The sequence below is a fragment of the Lathamus discolor genome, chromosome 6 (genome assembly GCF_037157495.1).
Source record: "Lathamus discolor isolate bLatDis1 chromosome 6, bLatDis1.hap1, whole genome shotgun sequence".
NCBI lineage: Eukaryota > Metazoa > Chordata > Aves > Psittaciformes > Psittacidae > Lathamus > Lathamus discolor.
The window spans coordinates 1,596,536-1,619,110 of record NC_088889.1 but is presented as its reverse complement, the minus strand read 5'-3'; the positions used below and the strand labels follow the sequence as shown (position 1 = coordinate 1,619,110).

The 22,575-nt window shown below is 50.0% G+C and overlaps 1 protein-coding gene across 6 annotated transcripts in view; it reads right to left on the bottom strand.

The window, feature by feature from the left end:
- Positions 1-22,575, bottom strand: part of PLCB2 (phospholipase C beta 2) — a 57,803-nt gene that overhangs the window by 28,546 nt on the left and 6,682 nt on the right. For 3 of the 6 annotated variants that reach the window (XM_065683377.1, XM_065683381.1, XM_065683382.1), the window contains exons 3-5: positions 19,068-19,225; positions 12,121-12,198; positions 9,736-9,804 (exon numbers count right to left, since the gene is read on the bottom strand). In XM_065683377.1, coding sequence (XP_065539449.1) covers positions 9,736-9,804; positions 12,121-12,198; positions 19,068-19,225 — 305 coding nt within the window. Of the gene's footprint in view, positions 1-9,735; positions 9,805-12,120; positions 12,199-15,987; positions 16,448-19,067; positions 19,226-22,575 lie in introns of those variants that run through there. The other 3 variants (XM_065683379.1, XM_065683380.1, XM_065683378.1) reach the window with 2 other exon arrangements.

Sequence of the window (22,575 nt, the reverse complement as noted above, 5' to 3'; positions counted from 1 at the left end):
GGCCAGAACTCAAGCTGGGGGACTGCTGGCAGCGCAGGTCAGACCCAGAAGCTGAACTGGGGCTGGAGCTGAGCTCTCCTGTATGCACAAACCTCCAGGTAGACACAGGGGTGAGTCCCTGCCTTTGAACGGCTTTAAAACCTTACTAACACTGTAACACAGCACCCATTAACTTCAGCCAAAGAGGTTTTAGCCAAATGACTTTACCTTTGTGTTTGCTATAGACAGCTATTTCTCTGCATTTGGACTCCAAACCAACAGCCCCGGATGTTCTTACATCAGCCCCATGTCACAAACAGAGCTGCAGATGTATTTTATACAGAAGTCCACACATTTTTCCCACTGCAGTTTTCCAATGGAGCATTTGCAATTTTGACACATCTGTAGCAAACAGGCGCCTTTAGGAAGAACAGGATGGGCTGGATCCTAACCCAAGATCAACTGACTCCTGTCTCTCCCTTCATGAAAGCCACTCTCCTCCAGCATTAACTGAAACATGTCTAATCCAAGAGCATTTGGAGGGAGAGAAGGGGAAAGCAGTCACCTGCCCAGGGGATTTGCCTGTTTTCTAACAGGGAATTTCCAAGAGGGTCATTCTTGCTTTGTGAGCAACCTTCCTTTGCAGCAGTGAGCACCATGTACCCACACCTTTCTGCGCTCATAGCAACTTCTTGATGGAGCTTGAGTTTTCACTACAAGTGGCAAAGTGTTCGGACTTCAGCTTCAAACTTCACTTCATCTTGCAAAGCCACTGGCGTTTGTTCAGCTTCCTTACCTCCAGTGTTGTAAATCAGACCAAGCTGAGACAATAGAGAACTTGCGGTTTATGCTGAACTCATTTCCTGTATTTGTTACAGAAGGCTCCTCCCAGCCCTTCCTTCTCTGCATGCTGGTGTCTCTTGGCTCACCATGTTCCAACGAGATGGAGATCAGAGCCTTCGCCTTTCTCTAGCTGTGCTCCACCAGCCAAACCTGATACCTGTTACCTGTTGGTAACAGCCTGAGAGCTCATCACCTTCTCAGAAGCTGTTGTTCACCATTAGCCTTGGCTTGTGCTGCTTTTTCCATGCCATGACCTTCATCAGCATTAACTTACGATGCCTCCTAATACCCCAGTGAAGCTGACGGCTCCGTGTCAGGAGAAGCAAACTGCGGAAGGGGAAGGATGCTCTTTTACAGCCCAAGTGTGCTGGGGAACGGCTGAGGGACCTGGGGGGTTCAGACAGAGAAGAGAAGGCTCAGGGGGGACCTGATGGCTCCCTACAAGTGCCTGACAGGAGGATGGAGCCAGGAGGGGCTGGGCTCTGCTCCCAAGGAACAAGGGATGGGACAAAAGGAACCGGCCTCAAGCTGCCCCAGGGCAGGTTTAGATGGAGCTGAGGAACAATTCCTGCCCCAGAGGGTGCTCAGGCATTGGAACAGGCTGCCCAGGGCAGGGCTGCAGGCACCGGCCCTGCAAGTGCTCACACACCGTGGAGACGAGGCCTCAGTGCCATGGGTTAGGGGTGGCCTTGGCAGTGCTGGGAATGGTTGGGTGTGATGAGCCTGAAGGGCTTTTCCAGCCTGGCTGATTCTCTGATCTTGTCAGGGATCCAAACTGGGTCGTATTTTCCCAGTGACTGATTTCCCTCCTGCCATTAAGCGAATCACTCGCCTACTCCCTGCTGCCTACTCCACATGGGGATCACATCCCTTGTGGGATGAACGCAGCGCTGATGGTGTAACACTGAGTGAAGATGCTGAGAGGCAACCAAGGACTGTGTCCAAGAACATGGAACCTGCTGCCAGATCTTGGCTCTTTCACAACCTGCACTCCTTCAGCACCTCGTGCTGCAGCTTCACTATGTAAGTACTCAGTGTCATGTTGCAGGTGGCCATAAAGGAAGAACAGGAATTGCTGTGTGAAAAGCAGGACAACCAGATTAGCCACGCAAATCTGCAGGGAAAACATGCTTAGCAAATCCACTTAAACCCCCCAAACACACAACACGCCACCGGCAGAGCGGCTGACACGCAGCTGCAGCTTGCATTTCACTTCCCACCTTCCTCATTTCCCTAAAATCCTCATCTGTCCCAACCAGATCCACAGCCCAGAGAGAAGCAAATCCTCATGCAAAGATAAACAAAGAGCCAGGCCTAATGCAAGAGACAGAGGCAGCCCTTTCACTGCTTGGAATGGGATACAGCTGGGATTTGCCAAGCTCACTGCACCCTGACAGCTTTGTATCTTTTTGACAGACAGTACATGACGTGCTGCTTGTGGTAAGAGAAGACAGGATGTGACCACAAATCTTCTCTTTTGGAGAAGAAAAGGCTTGTTTGGCTGCCAGAAGGGAAAAGGAGCACTAAGATTATCCAAACGCCTTTGGCTCTGCAGGTAACACTGGTGTCCTCATTAGCAGCACTGCTCTGTGGTGGGATTCATCAGGGAGAGGCAGGAAAACCCCAGGCAGCTGAAGCACTCTCAGCTCTCACTGCTGCCTTATCTAAAGGAACCGGAAAATGCAGCAGCACAGAGATTCGCAGGCACAGAACAACCCGCAGGCTCTGGAATCAAGCCGGAACCGACTGAGGGAGAGATGCAGGCTCTGCATCCACAGTTCCTTCTGTCCCTCTGGCCTAAGAGCTCACACTGCTGTGGGAAGATGGAAGAGGCAGAAAGAGGGCCCAGCTAGGATAAAGGTTGTTATTCGTATGTGATGCTCCCTTGCTCCACTGTTTATAGACCCTTTGCAGGCCACAGGCTTCTACCTGCTTTTCTGCTGCACACACACGTATCAGTTTGTCTCCACACAGCTTCTTGTGATCACTGTTTTATCTGGAGGCCTGAACATCAGACTTTCTTTAGCTCCGTCCTGTGCTCAGGCACGTTGCTGGGTCCATGGCATAGCACTGAGACGATGCTCCAGCCCCCGAGCTGCTGCCTTCCCCCTGCAAAGCAGCAGAGCCACTGACCACCCACACTGTGTTTAGAGTCCATGGCCCAGCCCCGGGCTCTGAGAGTGCTCTCTGCGCTGTTCCTAAACACCACTCGCCCCTGCTTTATCATCTCGCTGTTATCATGACATGAGGAATACTCTGGGGTCATTTCCTCCCTTGTACACATCCAGAGTCTGCATCTCTGGCTCTGATAACAACAAAACGCATGTGAAGGATGAAGCTGCTTTATGATCATGACAGTCAGAAAACACAGCTTCTGGGTTTCTGAATAATTATGCTTGTGTCAAAGCCACCGCCTGCTGCAATGTCCAAACAAACCCCAAGATGAAGCCAACAGCCCAGCCTGGCCTAAACCATCACGCATTTTGGGCTCAGTTATGACATTCTGTGTCACTGTTCTTGGGTCCTGGTGCATCAGACAAACAACACTGGAGCAGCCATCACTGTTCCTAGTTACTGAGAGGAAAACACAGGATTGTGTTGTAAATAACATCTTGATGCCCCTCTACTCTGCTCTTGTGAGCCCTCACCTGGAGCATTGTGTGCAGTTCTGGTGTCCTCAGCATAAAAAGGACATGGAACTGCTGGAACAAGGCCAGAGGAGGCCACGAGGATGCTCAGGGGCTGGAGCACCTCCCGTATGAAGACAGGCTGAGGAAGTTGGGGCTGTTCAGCCTGGAGAAGAGAAGGCTGCGTGGAGACCTCATAGCAGCCTTCCAGTACCTGAAGGGGGCCTATAGGGATGCTGGGGAGGGACTCTTCATCAGGGACTGCAGTGACAGGACAAGGGGTAACGGGTTCAAACTGAAACAGGGGAAGTTTAGATTGGATCTAAGAAGGAAATTCTTTCCTGTGAGGGTGCTGAGGCACTGGAATGGGTTGCCCAGGGAGGTTGTGAGTGCTCCATCCCTGGCAGTGTTCAAGGCCAGGTTGGATGAAGCCTTGGGTGGGATGGTTTAGTGTGAGGTGTCCCTGCCCATGGCAGGGGGGTTGGAACTGGATGATCTTGAGGTCCTTTCCAACCCGAACTATTCTATGATTCTATGTGCTGAGGCAGGCTGCTGAGCCACATTCAACAGCTCTTTATCTTGTCTCATTTACGTTCAAAGTCTCTGCGAATTCTTATCTTTATGACTCTTGACCATGTGCCCAAGTTCTTTCTGCCCTGTCTCTCAAAAACATTGCCATGGAGAAGAAACACTGCAGAACACTGAGCAGCTCTCGGAGAAAATAAAGCAAAGGGGGTGAGAAGGGGAAATCCAGACAGGCACAGAGGCGGTCACAGGATGAATCAAGGGCTGTGTGCATGCTTAGTGCTCATATGGCAGTCAGCAAAGGCTTGGGATAGGGGCAGGAGGGAGGAGAACGCTCACAGGGAGAGCACAGCAGTCCCTGACTCCAGGAAGGGTCAGTTCCAGGAATCATTTCCTACTGAGCCAACAGCAGTGGCCCTCCTTATCCCCCTGTGCTGGGCTCTGGTGAGGCTGCACCTCAAATCCTGTGCTCAGCTCTGGGCCCCTCACCCCAAGAGAGACCTTGAGGTGCTGGAGTGGGGCCAGAGAAGGGCAATGGAGCTGGTGCAGGGCCTGGAGCCCAAGGGTGCTGGGGAACGGCTGAGGGACCTGGGGGGTTCAGATGGAGAAGAGAAGGCTCAGGGGGGACCTGATGGCTCCCTACAAGTGCCTGACAGGAGGATGGAGCCAGGAGGGGCTGGGCTCTGCTCCCAAGGAACAAGGGATGGGACAAGAGGAACCGGCCTCAAGCTGCACCAGGGCAGGTTTAGATGGAGCTGAGGAACAATTCCTGCCCCAGAGGGTGCTCAGGCATTGGAACAGGCTGCCCAGGGCAGGGCTGCAGGCACCGGCCCTGGGGTGCTTAGAGGATGTGTGGATGTGGCTCTTGGAGATAGGGGTCAGTGCTGGGCAATGGTTGGACTTGATGAGCTTAAAGGTCTTTTCCAACCTGGTTGATTGTACGATTCAGAGGTGGCTCCTACTGCTGCCAGCCCTTAGTGACCTGTCCCTTTTTCAATGTCCCACTCTGCTGGGCATTACAGGCTGACTATTGCTAACTAAACACTTGCTGCTCAGGAAGGACATCCCAGCACACCCTGCCTCCCAGCTCACAGGGACAATGCTGTGACAACACAGGAGTGCATATGACAGCAGGTCTTTACAGAAGAGGCTTTTTGTGTGGGTGCTTTGGTGTTATTCTTCTTGCTGTCTAGAGAGGGGTTACAAAACCAAACTCCAAACCTCTTGCTTAGCAGCAGTAGGAAGGTGCTACTGCGAGCAGGTTACTCCCAGCATCCACAGTACAACCACCCATTAGCAGGGAGACTCATTTCACCTGCATTGGTCTGAAGAGCTCTCAGCATGTGGCTCTGTACCTTGCAGAGGAGAGGAGCAGGGCAGATACTCTCAATAAAGCACTTCCATGTTAATTCCTTCAGCCACAATTCAGTGTGAAAAGCAGAACAAGCTCTGACTCACAGAAACAGTGGATTTACTGTGCCATCACTTGCAAAGAAGCAGAGGGGGGAAAGGATGTGGAGAAGGGGAAAAAGATGCACAATTTGCTATTGGTACTGTCTAAAGCTCCCAACAGCTGTGATCTTTTTATTGTCTTAAATACCACTCACTAGCCCCTTCGCCTCCATTTCTAGCCAATGCAACAAGTAACAGTTTGTGTTCATCTCGGCAGTTACATCCCACAAGCATCCCAAGCCATTGTTTTGTGATGGGAGGCAGCACCTTTTCATTCTTCCCCCCGCCACCACCTCTAACAGATCTGTGTTTGCTTCATCACAGCAGTTTTTCATATTCATACCCTCTGTAACGGCACACGAGACACAGCTGCCCTACATTGTAGTGACAGGACAAGGGGTAACGGGTTCAAACTGAAACAGGGGAAGTTCAGATTGGATCTAAGGAGGAAATTCTTTCCTGTGAGGGTGCTGAGGCACTGGAATGGGTTGCCCAGGGAGGTTGTGAGTGCTCCATCCCTGGCAGTGTTCAAGGCCAGGTTGGATGAAGCCTTGGGTGGGATGGTTTAGTGTGAGGTGTCCCTGCCCATGGCAGGGGGTTGGAACTGGATGATCTTGAGGTCCTTTCCAACCCTAACCGTTCTATGATTCTATGATTCTATATGGAGATGTGATTCATGGTACCAACTTTCCCCTGCTTTCTGCATTCCTTCGAGCAAGCTCTGTTCCCAGGAAAGCCAGCTGGATGCACAGGTGAGGGCAGGAGCATCCTGGATAGCTCAGCCATGTTTAAGTAAGACATTCCCAGCACATCTCTCCCACCTTTTTGGTTCAATGGCCATTCTGGTGCCCACATAACACCTCCCCATCATCCCAGAAGAGAATCATCAAATCCCAGCCTGGTTTGGATTGGAAGGGACCTTAAAGCTCCTCCAGCTCCAACCCCTGCCACGGGCAGGGACCCCTTCCACTGGAGCAGCTTGCTCCAAGCCCCTGTGTCCAACCTGGCCTTGAGCACTGCCAGGGATGGGGCAGCCACAGCTTCTCTGGGCACCCTGTGCCAGCACCTCAGCACCCTCACAGGGAAGAGCTTCTGCCTTATCTCCAACAGGAACTTCCCCTGTTTCAGTTTGAACCCATCACCCCTTGTCCTATCGCTGCAGTCCCTGATGAAGAGTCCCTCTCTAGCACAGATAGGACAGCTAAGGAGCCAGCTTAGTGCATTTTAGTACATGTTGCCATAGAAATGCCAGAAAACTGCCTGAAAGGAAAAGGGAAATAAAACTTATTTTAAAAGGGTCTCTGTGAAATGCAGAATTCAGAATGCACTCGGGATTTTCACAGCAGAGGCTGTCATCAAGAGCATCGCTCTGCCCGTGGAGAATGCTTAATAACTCACTTGGTGCTTGACCTTTGTCTCTCTGTACAAAATGAGCTGTAGGCAATTCCCAGGACTGTAAAATACTGTCTCTGGGCTATGGCAATGGATAGAACACAGCAGCTACCCCAGGGCAGACCATGGATCCAACCAGATGCCTGGGGAAAAGTAAGACAGGGCAGTGATACTTCCCTGGCACATTTCTGCAGTTTCCTAAACCAGAGGCATTATCTTGCCTTTAACCACCCTCAAAGGGCAATTCCTTCTTGTCCTTTCTAACTCACGTTTCTGGGACTTGTGCATCCCACAGCATGGTGACACAAAGTGTAAACCAGCAGCTCCTCCCCTGCTTGTGCTCAACCTGCCTTTGGAAAATTCCATGTGATGTAGAGCTCTCACACTGGGAGAAACTCTGAGTAACTGCTTCATGCTCACCTTCTCCATCACCTCCTGATCTTACAGCACAGCACTCTTCCACATCCCCCTCATCTTTCAGTATTTGCCAGGCTCCAATCCCAGCCCACTCACATCTCTTCCCACAGTAGCCATCCCATGCTCTCCTTATTCTTGCTGCTCTTCCCTACCTGTTCCAGCACTCGTCTCATTTGACATGAGGACACTAGAGATGCACAGAAATACGGGTGCATTCAGCCTCCACAGTGAGACTTCCTAATTACTTCCTTCTAATTCCTAACATAAAACTTACTCTTTTGAGCAAATCTTGCTATTTTACCACATCCGTATGATGTTGTTTCTGAATAGCAACAGTCAGCTCGGAGCCTGTTATTACACAAGGTTAGGATTGGTTTTTTCCTGTGTGCATTGCCTGATTTCATCTGTATTAAACTGTATCACTTCTTAGATAATGCAGTCAATCAGCAACTGGGGGACCAGTGAGGCCTCATTTTATCACTCCAAGTAACTCAGTACCATTGGTAAACCTTGGCTGGTCTCTCCACATCTCTTGTAGGTCACCCATGAACACCCTTTGGGATGCCACAGGCCCGAGCACTGGCAGACTGCTGGTTCTCCCTCTCAAAAGGCCTTTTCCTTCTTCTCCAGCAGTAATTTTCCATACCAAGTTGTCCCCTCTTACTCTGTTCTTTAAGACCCTTTGCTCATGATGGGAATCACAGGGGCCACTTTCCAGTTTTACTGACAAGATTTAGAGCTAACTATGGCCCACAGCCACTGCTTCCCCTCTTCTGCTTTTTGATACCTGCTGCTGCTCATCAATTTCCTCATTCTTTTCACAGACTTCTTTGTGCTTTCACTAAAAATCTCTTTTTAAAGGCCATCATAGTTTCTCCTCTGCATACGGAATGTGGTCACCCCCAAACTGTGGTTCGCTCTTAAAAACTGGGGCTGGTCTTGTGAGGAGGGGCTCCTCACAGGAAGATGCTGTTGGAGGAGCAGTTCCTCCATCTAGGGGCAGCTCTGACACTGTTTGTGCCAATGTCTCCTGGAAGTCTCCAATTATCTTCCTTAACCAATTGCTCAAATCCAGGACATTTTTCTTTGGCCTGCCCATAGCCACCAGAAGGATCTCCATCTATGGCCTCAGCACGCACTTACCATCAAGTTATAAACCATATCAAAGCTGAATTCATCTTGTAAACAGGTTATTCCTGCAACTTTTAACACCCTAGGAAATAGTGCCTCATGTCTCTCCCTGACGTTGGCCTTTCCCTCAGTGCATTCTGCCTTGACTGCAGCACCCAGCTCTACCAGCTCCAATTGTTTTATTCTCTCAAGTGAAAAAAGCCAAGCCTTCCAAGAACGTTTCTCAAACATTACTCCCGCAAACCCAAGTGCAGACAAAGTTTGAGGCTGTTGAACCATTTGCGTTTTCATTTCAGTGCCTTTCCAAGAAGAAAAACAGTTTCTCAGAAGGAATGACGACTTCTAAGAGTTGGATGAGCCGGGGGCTGTTCTGGAACTCTCTGTGCCTTGAGCACCTACCTCATTATGGTCCCTTGAGAACCACGAGGCTCAGGGAGCTCGGAATAGACATTTGCAGAGCAGTATTAAGCAAACACTCATCCTACTTACGCAAAGAGGCTGCTTGAGCCTCTCATTGCAAAACCTTCCCCTTTTGCATTAATCACCTGTGTTACTATGCACAGCCGTTATCTGTACTCCCTTGTTTCCTTTTCATGCTCCAGCTTTCCTCTGGTTTTCTCCTTGTCTTTTTGCCATACATGGAAAAGTTAAAAACAACCAAAAACAGATGCAGAAAAAAATCCTAACAAGGACAACTTTGCTGCAGGAAGCTTGAATTACAACTGAAAGCAAGAACAAAGCCATACTCATGTTCCTCCCTCAGTCTGCCCCCTGCAAGCAGACAATTGGAATTATTTGGACAGAAAAAGATAAAGAAACACTGTTTTTTTTTCTGAAACTACATTTTCTTCCCTTTAAAGGGAAAAAATCCCAACCACACACTGTGCTGGAATGTCACTAACTACAGGTTTGTAGCTGCCTTGGCTGGGTCTGGGCATCTTCACACAAGAGAGAAGCTCCGATGACTCAATGGAGAAGCATCACAAGTCTCCTGCAGGGCTTCCCAGTGTCCCAGGCCCACATCAGAGCTAGGCAGATGCAGGGCAGGGAGAGAATACAGCTGCTGTGTGCAAGAGAACTGAGCCTTTGGGCAGGCTTTTGGAAGGGGAGCTGTTGTGCACATTCTTCTCCCAAAGCTCACACATCACAGCCTGGAAGTGCCTTTTTTTTGGGTGCACAGAGGACCCCTGGGGGGTTCACGGACAAGAGTAAAGACTGCTGATCTATATTTACACAGTTGTGATGGCAGAAGACAGAGACCTCTCCACCTTCTTGTAGCAGAAAGGCAGGTAAACTGCCTCAGCTTGTGCCAAAGGCAGCCTTGTCTTTCCCACACGAGCAAGCAGCAGAAGCGAAGCCATGCACTCACCTTGGGGATCTTGGCAAATCGCCCTACTCGCGTATCTCGGATGCTGGTTAGATCCAAAATCTCCATCTCCTACAACAGAACAAGGACAAGGAAGATGAGGAAAGAAAAAGCAGGGAAGAAACCCACTGCAGAGCCCCCTGAAGCTGCAAAGCAAGTCTCAGTCAGTGCTGCTCACCGGGGAAGAGCTCTCCCACCAGAACAGTGCAGGCAGGGACTCATCAGCCACTGATATCCAAGCTGGCCCGTGTGAAGGTGACAGTGGCCTGCAGCACTGTCCTCTCCAGGGCAAGGCCAGAGGCTTGGTGTGGATCACCATGAGAGGGAGTGCATGACATGTATGTGGGTTTATATAGGGAAACATTACCCCAGCTACAAGTCCACATGCTCATACAACCCACTCCCGTTCTCAGCCTGTCTTTTGCCTCCAACATTCAACCCGGAGCAGCTGAGCTGGAAGGCAGACAGGACCACTCTGCCCAGCTCGCTCCCAGCAGACCTTCACCTCATCTGTTCCAAAGCAGCTCCCATGGAGGACATTCCCCAGCCTTCTCCAGGCAGCCCACTCCATGTCCTCACTGCTGGCTACTGGTCATGTTTGTGTTGCTTGTTCTTTTAATATCCAACCTGAATTTCCTTCCTCTGTTACTAATTTGCCTCCTCACCATGGATCTGGAGAACAAATTATACTTGTTGCAGCAGGCAATATTTTCCAAGATCACAATAAGGAACAATGTGGATACCATGTCTTCTGGCTGTAGCAACACTTCATTGTCAAGCAGGATGGAAGTTTTACTCCCAATCTCACTCCTTTCTATATCCTGAGTGCAAAAGGGGTGCAGTTTGTGTCTTGCTGTTCATGACACGCAGATCTTAGGATGAGTCAGCCAAAGATTAATAAAGCCACACAAACTCAACAGACAAGCTGTTGAGTATACCATATCATTCTCTGCATGAGCCCATCTCTTATCCCGACAAGACTCATGCCAGCCTGCACAAGACCTCCACAAGCCTGCCCTAGTCCCCCCACGACGGCCAGCAGTTGCCCTCCACTCCTGCTGGCTCACCCTGCCTGCAGATCCCCTCAGAGGATAGAAAAGATGCCAGACACGTGCTTCTCCAAGGATGTAAAGCAGGCCGCTGCTCCAGTGCACATCTCTAATGTGTTAACAGTTTAGTTTAGATGATGATCAATGGCATTGCCACGAAGATGAGACCACTCAAGTCTGGGTTTCCTCATATGAGCTTTGCTTCCTTACCCCAGGCTCTTTCCCAGGTGAAATCTTTTGTACCACCAACCCAGGGAAATATCCCACTTTTGATGGTGATAGCAGCTCCTCTTGTCCCATTTTGGGCACCTCCTCCAGTGCTACCACTTCCCACTGTCTGCTGGAACCCGTACAGCAAAAATCCTACTGCCAGGAGCGGATCTTGAGAGGGGAATGAGAGTGATGGAGACGGCTGAAAAGAGAACACATCTTCTAGAGGATGTGGCAGTCCCCAGCCTTGTGACAAAGTTCTTGCACTGGGGCACATCTCCAGCAAAGGCAGAGCTCACCAAATCACATCAGGTCTCCCGGCCAGGGTGCTGGACAGGACTAATGTCTCTGCCTCTTTATCTCCCATGCCTCTTGAGCATGTAGGTCACGAGGAGGAAGTAGAGCTGAACCACAACAGCCCTGCTCTGGAAAGCAGAAGTAAGCCCAGCCTTCCACCTCCAGGCAGCCAGATCTCTCCGCCACCCATTGCTACTCATCAGCGAGGAACTGAATTCTCTTTCCTCTGTTTGTTGCCTCCCTCTCTCCTCCAGCATCCTGTGGTTTACACATCACCCTGCCCCGAGAGGAGCACAACTTGCTCTCCACACTTGCTGTAGTCTCTGTAGCACTATGGTCACTACCCTTTGCTAAATTAAAATGTCTAAACCCCCCAAGAAATCAGTTAATTATAACATAGGCAGCATGAGGTACACGTTAGCTGAAGCTGCATACATGTAATGGCATGTCTTGCCGTGAGCCTTCCAACTGTACCATTGAACTGGATGGGAGAACCCTTCAGGGTACTGGGTAACAGGGATACCAACTCTTCCGCTCTCCGAAGCCCTTGGAAGCACATCTAGTGAACTTTGCAGGTACAAGATGCCAGCATGACAAGCACAGAAAGGCCACACATCTCTCTGGCATGACAGCTTAATCTCCTGTTCTTTTCTGGATATCTGAAGACAGACAAATCTGCCATGGAAGAAGCACAGGACTCCCAGCTCCTCTGTAGGTGGACTGAGTGTGGCAGTCTGCTCCAGAGTGCAGAACTCAAGCACTTACAGCGTTTTAATCTTACACAAACCTGACCTCGCTATTTGGAGACCAAGTGTGAAGCCTTAGCCCTTACCTTATTCTGATAGGTCCAGTATAAGTAAAAGCCCTTTGGATCCACTCGAAGAATCACAGGGGAAGCACTTCCTGTTTCCTGACAAAAAAGGCAAACAGAAGAAAGCAGGTTAACACCTTATGTGACCTGGAGAGCCCATCATGGGATGCAAGTTTCCAGTTCAAATATAGACCCCACTGGGTGAATCATCCTCTGGCTTATGGAAACGAACCAGATGACTTCAGTACATCTCCATGTGAGGCTATGGAACCTGATCTCTGCTGAAGCCCGAGTCTCACCTAACACCACACATTTAGCTAAAAACTCTCTTGGAGCCTTCTGTACAATGAATTAAGAGAAGAAAGTAGCTGTGGATGCAATTAACTATTTTATTTGAACCACCTTATCCCCCAATGCACTGACTGTGTTCTACAAGCTCCAGGAGTAGCCCAGGCAAAGCACAGATACCATTCATCAGGGGCATCTTCACACGAGTTATCTGGGCTGTCTTTAGATGGAATGACCTGAGTCAGGAAGGGTTCAAGGATGAGCCCATCTAATACAGCAGAGGAGGCTGCTTTAGGCAATGATTCAGACTCCAAGGACTAGCTCTACAGAGACAAGGGAAAGCAGCAGTTATTTAAACACCCACACTTCAGCAGCAAAATTAGATGGAATTATTCAGTGCCAATCCTGACCCCAATACAACAGGGAGGCCCTCCAGATCAGAGCTGAGGCATGTACTGCACATGAGGCTGTGCACTTCACCTCTGGATGATTGCACTGCCTCTGCATTTCCAGTTAAAGCAACTTCACAGCTATTCTCAAGGCAACACCAATTCCCATCTCACATGCAAGCCTGTGTGAAGAGACGAATTAGCACGAGCTCTTTGGCGAATGAGATGAAGGATGCTTGGTGCTCTGCCTGGGTCCCAGCCCATTTGCTCATTCAGTCTACATCACTCCTCATTGCACTTGACCTCTGGTGCAACACAAGACAGGATCACAACGTCTACCATCCATTTCTGGGAAGGCTTCAAATTCAATCCATGAAGTTGAAATACCCAGCTACTGAGATGAAACCAGGACTGGAATTTGAAAGTTGTTACTTGCCCTTGGGCTCTCCAGTTACTGAACTCATACTTTGCTCCAGTGTGCATCTGTATTTCTCAGTTTTCAGACTGAGGATTCTCCATTACAGCAAACTGCCCATGGAACAGAGCACTCTATGTTCTACTTTTACTCCCTGCTGCCTTTCTCATGCTGCACCAGGGACACTGTCGACCTGAACAGCATCATGCCCATGCTCCCAGAGCTGCTGGTTAGCTCCCTGAGCACAGGGCCACAAAAGCAGAACAGGCACTGCAGTACTGTTACCAAGTATCGGGCCATGTTCTAGATTAACCTTATCTCCGGTGAAGCAGCTTTCTTGAAAGCAAGTGAGGTTGCAGTAAGGACTGGTGGGAGCTGATCAGGGTCCCCCCTCCCAAGCAGGCACATGGATGGCTGTGGGGTGCAGGTGGGCTCTCCTATGGGGAGGCTCCTGTAACAAAGGAAATAGGGAATTCTATGGAAGATGGTCTGGCAGCCAAACTGGCTGCTGCTCACACTGTAGAGCTCAACTCCAGGGCAGAAAGCAAGCACTGTATGGTAAGGTCATGTAATCCATAACCTCTGAGAGACAGAAACATTTTTGCTTCTACTGTGAGGGCTGAGAGGCAGCATAGAGCCAAATCCACATATAACTGCTCTGCTTAAAAGGTCCGCTACTACCCTGTGCTCTGAGTTGTGAAAGTGTTCCCAAGCTGGTCCTTCAGATACACTATCATCCATGCGGTAGGAACTTCACCTCTTTAGTCTGCTCAGCAGCGCCAGCTTGGTGGCTACTAAACAAAGCACAGCAGAGCTGCTCCTTACCCCGAGATGTTGGGGTAACTCCGTGGGACAGGTCAGAACAGCCCCACTGCACTCTGCTCTAAGGAGCACATTGCGAATGCTGCATGAGGTGAAGGTACTACACAAGGTGGCTTTGGTTTTCCCCAGGAATCTGTCGGGTACAGTGAAGGCTCCAGTCCAGTCTCAAACTGTACAGAGTGATGTAAGGAGCCAGCCTCATCTACCTGCATTCCTTGCCTCTCATACTGTGGAAGGAGTTCAGAACTGTTACCTACGGTAACATGGCCAGGTCAATTCAAAAAGTGAGACAAAACCCACAGGCCTGTAACCTCTACAGAGCAGCAATCCTGCAGCCTGGAGCTCTTACATCATCCTTTGTAGCTTGCCCTAACTGTGGAGTGGGAAAGCACGAGGAGATGGAGCAATGTGACCAGAGCAGAACACTTGTGGAGAAGGCTTTCTTCATTGTTGGGAGGTCAGGTCTGTAAAGGACTAAGTCATCAGAGACAATCTTTCAGGAACACTTAAAAATCCACACGCCATAGTGAAAACCCCACACAGGACTTGCGCTCCCTCAATCCTATCGTTGCAGCAGCAAATAAAACACCCGGGGCTTGGAAGCCCCAGTTAACTCACCTTGGGTTTCAAGGGACTTAACAGCTGCAAGCTTTTGGGAAGGTGGTCCCCAAGGACTGGGCACAGGAAGTCAGCAGCAACCGTAGACAAGTTTGGCTGCTGCTGTTCTCAGAAACCAAACCCCTGATCAAATTCGAAGCAGCCATACATGCACTCTCCAGGCAGTGGGAGACTGGAAAGAAGGGGAAGGCTGCGCTTTCCACCATGCCCTGGTGTCCTCCTGCTCCTGTACAGCCAGTGCAGTAAACTGCCCGGTGATATCCCAGCCTGTATCCCTCAGCATCCACCCTTTCTGCTAGCTGTATGTGATATTGCTTTATGTCTCTGGACCACCTCTGCTTATCGTGCACACAAGTGACTGACATCCCACACACACACTGCCTTGGGACTTAAAACTCTATTCCAGCTTCACACCCACAAAAGTAGGCACTAATCCCTCCTATTTCTACTGAAGGCTTCTTCTAACACATCTCAGCTGCAATACCACATCACATGTTTCCCCCAGAGCTTGGTGAACAATCATAACCTGGCATGCCCCTGTTTTATCAGCTCATGCTCCATAGCAGACAATTCACACTGCAGACAGAATGGATGGGCAGCTGCTGTCCCCTTGCTCAGGTACGTGGGGATTGGGGTAAATACTCCTCTGCCTTCTTAGAAAGTGAGGAGGGGGCTATCACATTCTGCTGTTCCCACTTTCTGCTCCTCACAATGAAAGGCGAACAGAGACTTCAGAGATAGATGAAGGCACTGAGTTGGAAAGAAGCAGCTTCTTGCAGCACCCTCTGAGGCTCTGGCCCTTTGCTACTCGGCCACTGCACACTTGGTAGCTCACAGACCCACAGCCAGCAGGCACAGGAGGACATGGCTCACCCTCTGTCCACTCCAACAGGGCCATAAGAGGAAGCAGCTTGGAGCCTGATTTCCTCTCTATCTGCAAAGCACGGTGAGTCCTCTCAGTAAATCCTGCCCCTCAGGCTCCTCTGGACAGGTCCGAATGTGCCATTTGCCTCTCACCCCAAAGAAGCTGCAAGCAGTGACACCTTCCCAAGGGCTGGGACACAGACGGGACCCTGAGGTCCTACACCAGACCCAGTGGCACGCTCCATCTACTTCCACCCTCCACAGTAACAAGAGGTGCAGAAGCCACATTGCCAATCCCTAACACATACACCCACTGGTTTGCCCCTCAGCTCTCCTCTTATCCAGACATCATTGCTCTCAGGTACAATACACCATGTCCCAACCCCAGCACTGAATACACGCTCCCAGCCTCCCCATAACCCCTGACCAAAACACATTGTCTGCCCCATCACCATACATAAAACACAGTGAAGGAAAATCTACAGTACTCACATCATCCCATTTGATGAAGCGCTCACCCTTGGACAGATACTCCTTTACCTCCGGCGGCTGCAGGACAGGGGTAAGCATTGACATCCTGCCCTGCAGATGTGCTCCTCAGCCACCAGAAGCAATAGCTGCTGCACAGTTCGCTCCTCCTTGGCCCCCTCTCCTCTATCTCTGCCTCTCACGTGGCAGGGCTCTCTGCCATGGCCACTGTTGGCATCAGAAAGCAAGCAGCCTCTTATATCCCAGCCACATTCAGGAGGGGCAGGGACAGGCAGGCGAGGACAGATGAATCTGCATTGTAAATCAACAGCTCTCCAAGCAAGCAGGAGAAGCTGAGCCCAAGGTCACCCAGAGGAAAGCCTGTGATGGGCTGGGATGCCCGTGTGGGCAGCCCTGCACACACGCTGCTGCTCCAGGAGGGACCTACTCCTCAGAGTTGTGCTGGTGAAGCTCACGCTCGGTAGCACTTCCGCAACTGAACTTCCTTAACTGTTGTCTTGACGAAGTGCAGACATCACCAGCCAACACTCAAACTAGTTCAGCAGATGTGCTTACAGAACAAGGCAGGCTTTGGCTACAAGCAGACTGCCCCCTTCATGCAACAGCCCAAATATCATGTAAAACAAACACATTCTTTGCTCCCTACAGCCGCCGTTTCTGGGGGCACTTGTTGCGCTTCCAGTCTTTAACCTTCTCGTGGGTTCTTCTGAATGTCAACCTGAAAAGTGAGGCAGATGGAAATCCCACAGAGAGATGAAATAAAGCATTGACAGCAGTCCTGAGGACTGCATTATCCTCCAGACTCACTTGGGTCTACTGCAAATATTGTGGGAACACGGAATGGGAGACATGAGTTGAGGTGAGAGAATGATGAAGCTGCAGGGAAGTGACAAGCAGAACAGAAGGTTAATGGCAAACAGGGCAAAACCAAGTCCCTGCTCTTGACCTTGGCTCAAGGGAATTAACATGTGAGCAGCAGAGGAGAAAAGCAGCTCTGGTGGCATATGTGGCTAACCAGGGGGAGAGTGGCTTGTGAAGAGGACTGACATGGGCAAGGTTAATTTTAGCCAAGGCGGCAGAGGCCCACATCTAATTAGAAGTGGCAGTAACTGCACTACCCCTGCTGTAACGGGCTTCCCAGCCACATGGTGGGATTTCAGCCTTGTCTCCTTATGAAGGAGACACCAAAGTGTCAAGAGGTGGTGCTTGCTATTGCTCCAGACGGACAAGACACTGTTGGAAGCGGTGCAGATTCTCCAAGAAGGGTGGACAAAGCCTCCTGCTGTGCAAAGGGAGGCAGCTGCAGGGAATACTTTCCAAGAAGTGGCTATCCAGGCTAAGACTGTCAGCTCTATTTTACCAGGGCAGTGAACTGAGGTGGCTTACCCAAGGCTGTGGTTGCTCAGGGCCAAGGCTAAGGACATGGAAATCCATCACCTCTGTTCCGATAACCAAGCCATACTTGTTATACTAAGCTCCCTTTGCATGTGTGACATGTGCTGCTAGAGCAGCCAACTGACAGAGCACTGGAGTATTCCAGGCCCAGCAAAGCCAGCATCACCAGGAACACCCCCCACCACCACCACCCCCCACCCCGCAGGGATTGCTGTTATTCCCAAGCAGCAGATGACAACATCTGCCCAGATCTCAAAAGCTGAGCTGGAAGTGCTCAGGGATGTCAGCAACAGCCCAGCATTTAGCATAAATGCCAGTGAAATGCCAGGCTCTGCAGGGCAGGTTTTGTTCTCCGTGCTCTTCTAAGGAACAAAAACCCTGAGGCCCAGGTACGTACAGAGAAAGGCCACAGGAGCCTGCAGTGAGGAGTGGAAGTTTTCTCTGCCCTCATCTGATCCCTCCTCTACGCCAGAGCAGCTTCAGTGCTGCTTAGCTTTAACTTAGGGAATAGCTGTGTAAAGGATAAAGAGCATCAGTCTTGCTCAGAAGGGCTGCACTCCTCCCATCCTCCATTGCACAGAAAGCACCAAAGGAAGGCCATGGAGGTCACAGTGAGAAGTGAAAGGTGGGATGAGCTTTGCCACCTGGAACTGCCAAGAGCAGAGGGACTGCAGGTGAGATCAGTCACAGCTACTGGCTCCAGGGGCCCAAATGGACTTTACCACAGCTAATACTGCTTCGTGAAATGTGTCTGCTTCCTGTCACAACCAGGGCCTCACAGACAGGCTGCTTCTGTCCTGCATTCTCTCAGACCTGGCTATTCAATAGCTTTCTCCGTCTCATCAACAAACCTAGAGCAAGCATGAACCCTGCCAGAGCTCCACTCCCTTGTCACTCAAAGCCAGCTTTCCCTAAGGAATAAATCAGTGAACTGAAAATAAAGCCACCATGAAGAGCAGCACCCAAGCCAGAGCTGTCCTGCGAGGCTACATGGTGCTGCACAGCACCAACTGCCAAGATCCCTGCTTGCGTAAAGCTGGTCACAAAAGCTGAGGCTCGCTTCCTTTTGCATAACCCAACCTCCTTATCTTTCATTTCACACTCCTTGTGCGATGTGGGAGCTTCTGCCCCTTGCATGAAGAGATGGCTGATGGAACAGTGATAGAAGAGAGCAGCAGTCCTGCCCTCTGCTGAGAGCTCTGATATCACAGCAGGCAGCAGCAGCACGTTGAGCAGTATTTATTCAACCACCCTTTATTTTCTCTCTCCTGCAAGGCCCATCACCCCAACTACACTCATGCTACAGCCCCTCTGTGCAGGGCCCTGCACCTGCTTTGCTTTCAGCCCTTCACTGTCCACCCACCACCCTCTACAAGAGTTTTGACAAGCAAAAACTTCCATTTTTTATCCTTTTTTTCCTGGAGACTTCCTTCTCTCCCTGCCCCGCCTCTTCAGCAGCCCCTACCTGCCACAGAGCCCATGCAGCAGCACAGCAGTCAGCATTACCCTTCAGAGATTTGACAAGGCAGGCTCTGTGGACAGTGATTTAAGCCCTGCTTTACTGAACAGCCTTCACGGGATGGCTCCCGAGTTCTAGCACATTATTGTGTCGCCTCAACCCCAACCCATTCCCAGCACACACAAATCTGTAAGAAACCCCTTTCAGCACTCTCCCATGATAACTGTACCTTGCAGTGTGAAATGCTGTCCTCTAGTGAACAGCGATGACACTGCACACACAGCCTTGAGCGCTGCCCTCCAACACCAGCGGTGAATTCACAGCTAAGCAAAGCTGAGGTCACCCCGCTGCTCCTTTTCCCGTTCTGTCCTCTGAGCCCCGGCAATCCTGAAAGGATTAATGGCACCATTAAGACCACAAAGGGCAATTTTCTCCCCACGCTGGAGAGAAGTGCTGAGGTTGTGTGTCAGGGCATATTGTGCCCTACTTTGAGCACAAACCACAAAGCCAAAGATTTATGACAGCTCTCAGCTCACAGCATGACTCCAACTTGACCTGCAAAAGTCAGAGGGCAGCGGACTACAGCACAGAAAGGCAAGTGGCCACAGATGCCACAATACCATATGAATCCCTCAGAGACTCTTCATCAGGGATTGTACTAACAGGCCAAGGGGAACGGCTTTAACCTGCCAGAGGGGAGACTGAGCTGAGCTCTTAGGCAGAAGCTCTTCCCTGGGAGGGTGCTGAGGCGCTGGCACAGGGTGCCCAGAGAAGCTGTGGCTGCCCCATCCCTGGCAGTGCTCAAGGCCAGGTTGGACACAGGGGCTTGGAGCAAGCTGCTCCAGTGGAAGGGGTCCCTGCCTCTGGCAGGGGGTTGGAGCTGGAGGAGGTGTAAGGTCTTTTCCAACACAAATCAGTCTGGGATTCTATGATTCTATGAAAAGCAGTGAGGTTTTGTGTAATACAAGTCCCCAAAACTCTGATCAACCTCTGAGACATGGCTAGGTCACTATTAACTGCTCACTGCACAGGAATACACAGCAGGAGTATCTTCCACTTCCGGCTCTGATGGCTTTCTGTGTATGTCCAGACTGCCCAGGGGAGTGATGGAAACAGGCTCATGTACAATTTAAACATCCTACACATCACTACAGTACAAAGTAACTGCTGCCCAGAGATGACTAAACCATGCAGCTCCTAATTGCTAGCAAAGGAACAAAACTTTCCAAGCTGGGCCATTAACAGAAGAGGAAGGAGGATGAAGGGCAGCAGCACACCAGACCATGTGCCCATCTCATGCTACCTCACAGTAACTGCAGCAAGGGCAGCAAAGAGACTTCTACCAAACCTGGAGACGGATCCATCTGACTGCCCACTGTGTTTACCCACTGTGTAAAATGCTGAACTGGAAATCAGGATACGGGGGAGGAAGCCCCATTTAGTTCTTTTTCTTCCTGCTCTATCAGCCCACCTTATTCCAACCATAAGCTGTCTTCTGTGGATGCATTTGCTGCTGTCACAGCAGATTCTGAGTCCTGTCTGAGACCCTGATCTTGTCTCTGGGGCAGGATTGAATCCCTGCTTCCCCGAGATAGGCATGTCTGCACATGCAGGTCGGCGAAGATGAGAGCTCTGCTTCTCAGCCCTGCTGGCTAAGAAGCAAAGGGTATCAGCTTGGTTCCAGCACCACATTAAAGTGGATAATGTGGCCATGCACCCACACTAGCTTTTTGTCAGCACAAATGCACCAAGTTTTCTATGTGCATTTATATAACTGTGTCCATATACATGAGCCCCGATGCACTGACTTTGAAACACACCCCAGTGAATCCCATTCCAGAGACAGAGGCTCCCACTGCAGACTACACCCTGCTGCAGCACTATTCAGAGTCAGGGATAAAAGAGCGATAAAAGCTTAAAAAAGCTTCTTTGCATTGTCCCTACCTGCCAATTCCCACTTCCAGCAGCCTCAGACTGCTGCCCAGGAACCACTCTGCCTACTCACTAATGGCGCTGAACAGCTTTCGGTCATGGTCTCCAGTTCTCCAGTGCTAGGCCAAGAATCTGCATTTGTAATATCCAGCTTCAACCTTCCGAGCATCCCCCTCCCCACTGCAAAGGCCTTTGCACATCACATTCCAAGCTCTCCACCTCCCGGAGGTGAAATGCAGTTGTGAAGCAGTGATGTATTCAAGTTTGGGTCTGCAGGAAAGAAGGCATTTTCCAACACAGGCTGCAAAACAAATGTCATGTAGGTTTTCAGGTAGGTCGGCAGCCTCCACTGTGAATAGTTCAAAATCAGACATTCACAAGCTTTTCAAGCTAAGTACCACTTTCAACCTCCACAAGTTTCTCATTAACCTCCACTTAGATCATTGAAGCTATTGCTGAGAAATCTCAAAAGGCAAAAGGGCTCCATAGCCCGTGGAAGGCACCAAATGGAGCTGATTTGCACCAACTGATAGCCCCAGCAAATGGAAATATGAAGCTGAAGGGGCAAGATCTTATCTCAGCATTGTCCTTTGACATGGTGTAGTGTGAGTCATCTGTGCCCATGGCAAGGAGTTGGAACTGGATGATACTAGGGTCCTTTCCAACCCAAACCATCCTATGATTCATGATAATCACCTCTGGGTGGGATGAAGGTTTTATATCAGATCCTAAAAAGATGATGAAACCCATTTTTGTCCACTTTTGCTCTACTGACACATCACTGCTGTGGCAATATTGCCACATACTGCCACATACACAGGCAGCTAGAGTCAGCCCTGTGCTTTAACTAATGGGCACACAAATACACACACGGCCTGGCCATTGCTTCTCTCCACTGCTGCTCTCCAAGAGACTCATCTCACCAGAGAAGGCCTTTCTTGTTACCTTGGTTATGGTTATTTGTCACTTTGACATAGTTCTTCTAGCCCTGATGAGTGCAATCAGTGCAGGATATTTTAAATCATCTCCTGTCCTTCTAGAGGTCAAAATTAGATCTTGAAAATGATTTCTGTCATCACATTACCAAGCAGGGAACATATACCACACAAACACACAAGGACTAGACTCTTAGAGAAGAGCTCTCTAGGAAATATTTAACCCTGCTGCAACTCCAGCCATTCTTTTGTTTTTGGAACAGCTGAACACTGGAGCAGGGAAAAGCAGCAAGTGCAATGGAAATAGCTACTGGAATCATAGAACCAGCCAAGTTGGAAAAGACCCTCAACAAACAGCCTTTCTCCAAGGACTTCACAGCTTCATTTCCAGTCGCAGCCTGAAGCAGGATGGCAGAAGTGTGAACGCAGTCAGATATGACAAGAAAGAACCAGCTCCAGCAGAACTGGAAGAGGTTTCAGGCTGCTATCTTAACTCAGTTAAACAACCCTCCCTTGCACAGAGTTACCAGGATGAGGCCAACACATTTTTCTCATTCAGCTGCCAAAGCCAAGCACACACAAGCGGAGGAAGTCAAAAACTAACAGATCAGGAAGCATTACCATATCCAAAGCTCCATTATTTTAACTACGGCAAAACCCCATGCTGACCTCATAAAAGAATCTATTTGGATCTTTAAAGCAGTTAAGCTTCATGTTGCCTTAGTGGACCTCAGCAAGGCCCTAAACCTAAGCTGAGTCAAACTCACTTTGAAGAATGAGCACATTGGTTGGTTTCATCAAGAGCCTGGAGCAATCACAAAATGAACTACTGAATAAACACCCTTCTCCATCCAGAGGGGGAAAAAACGA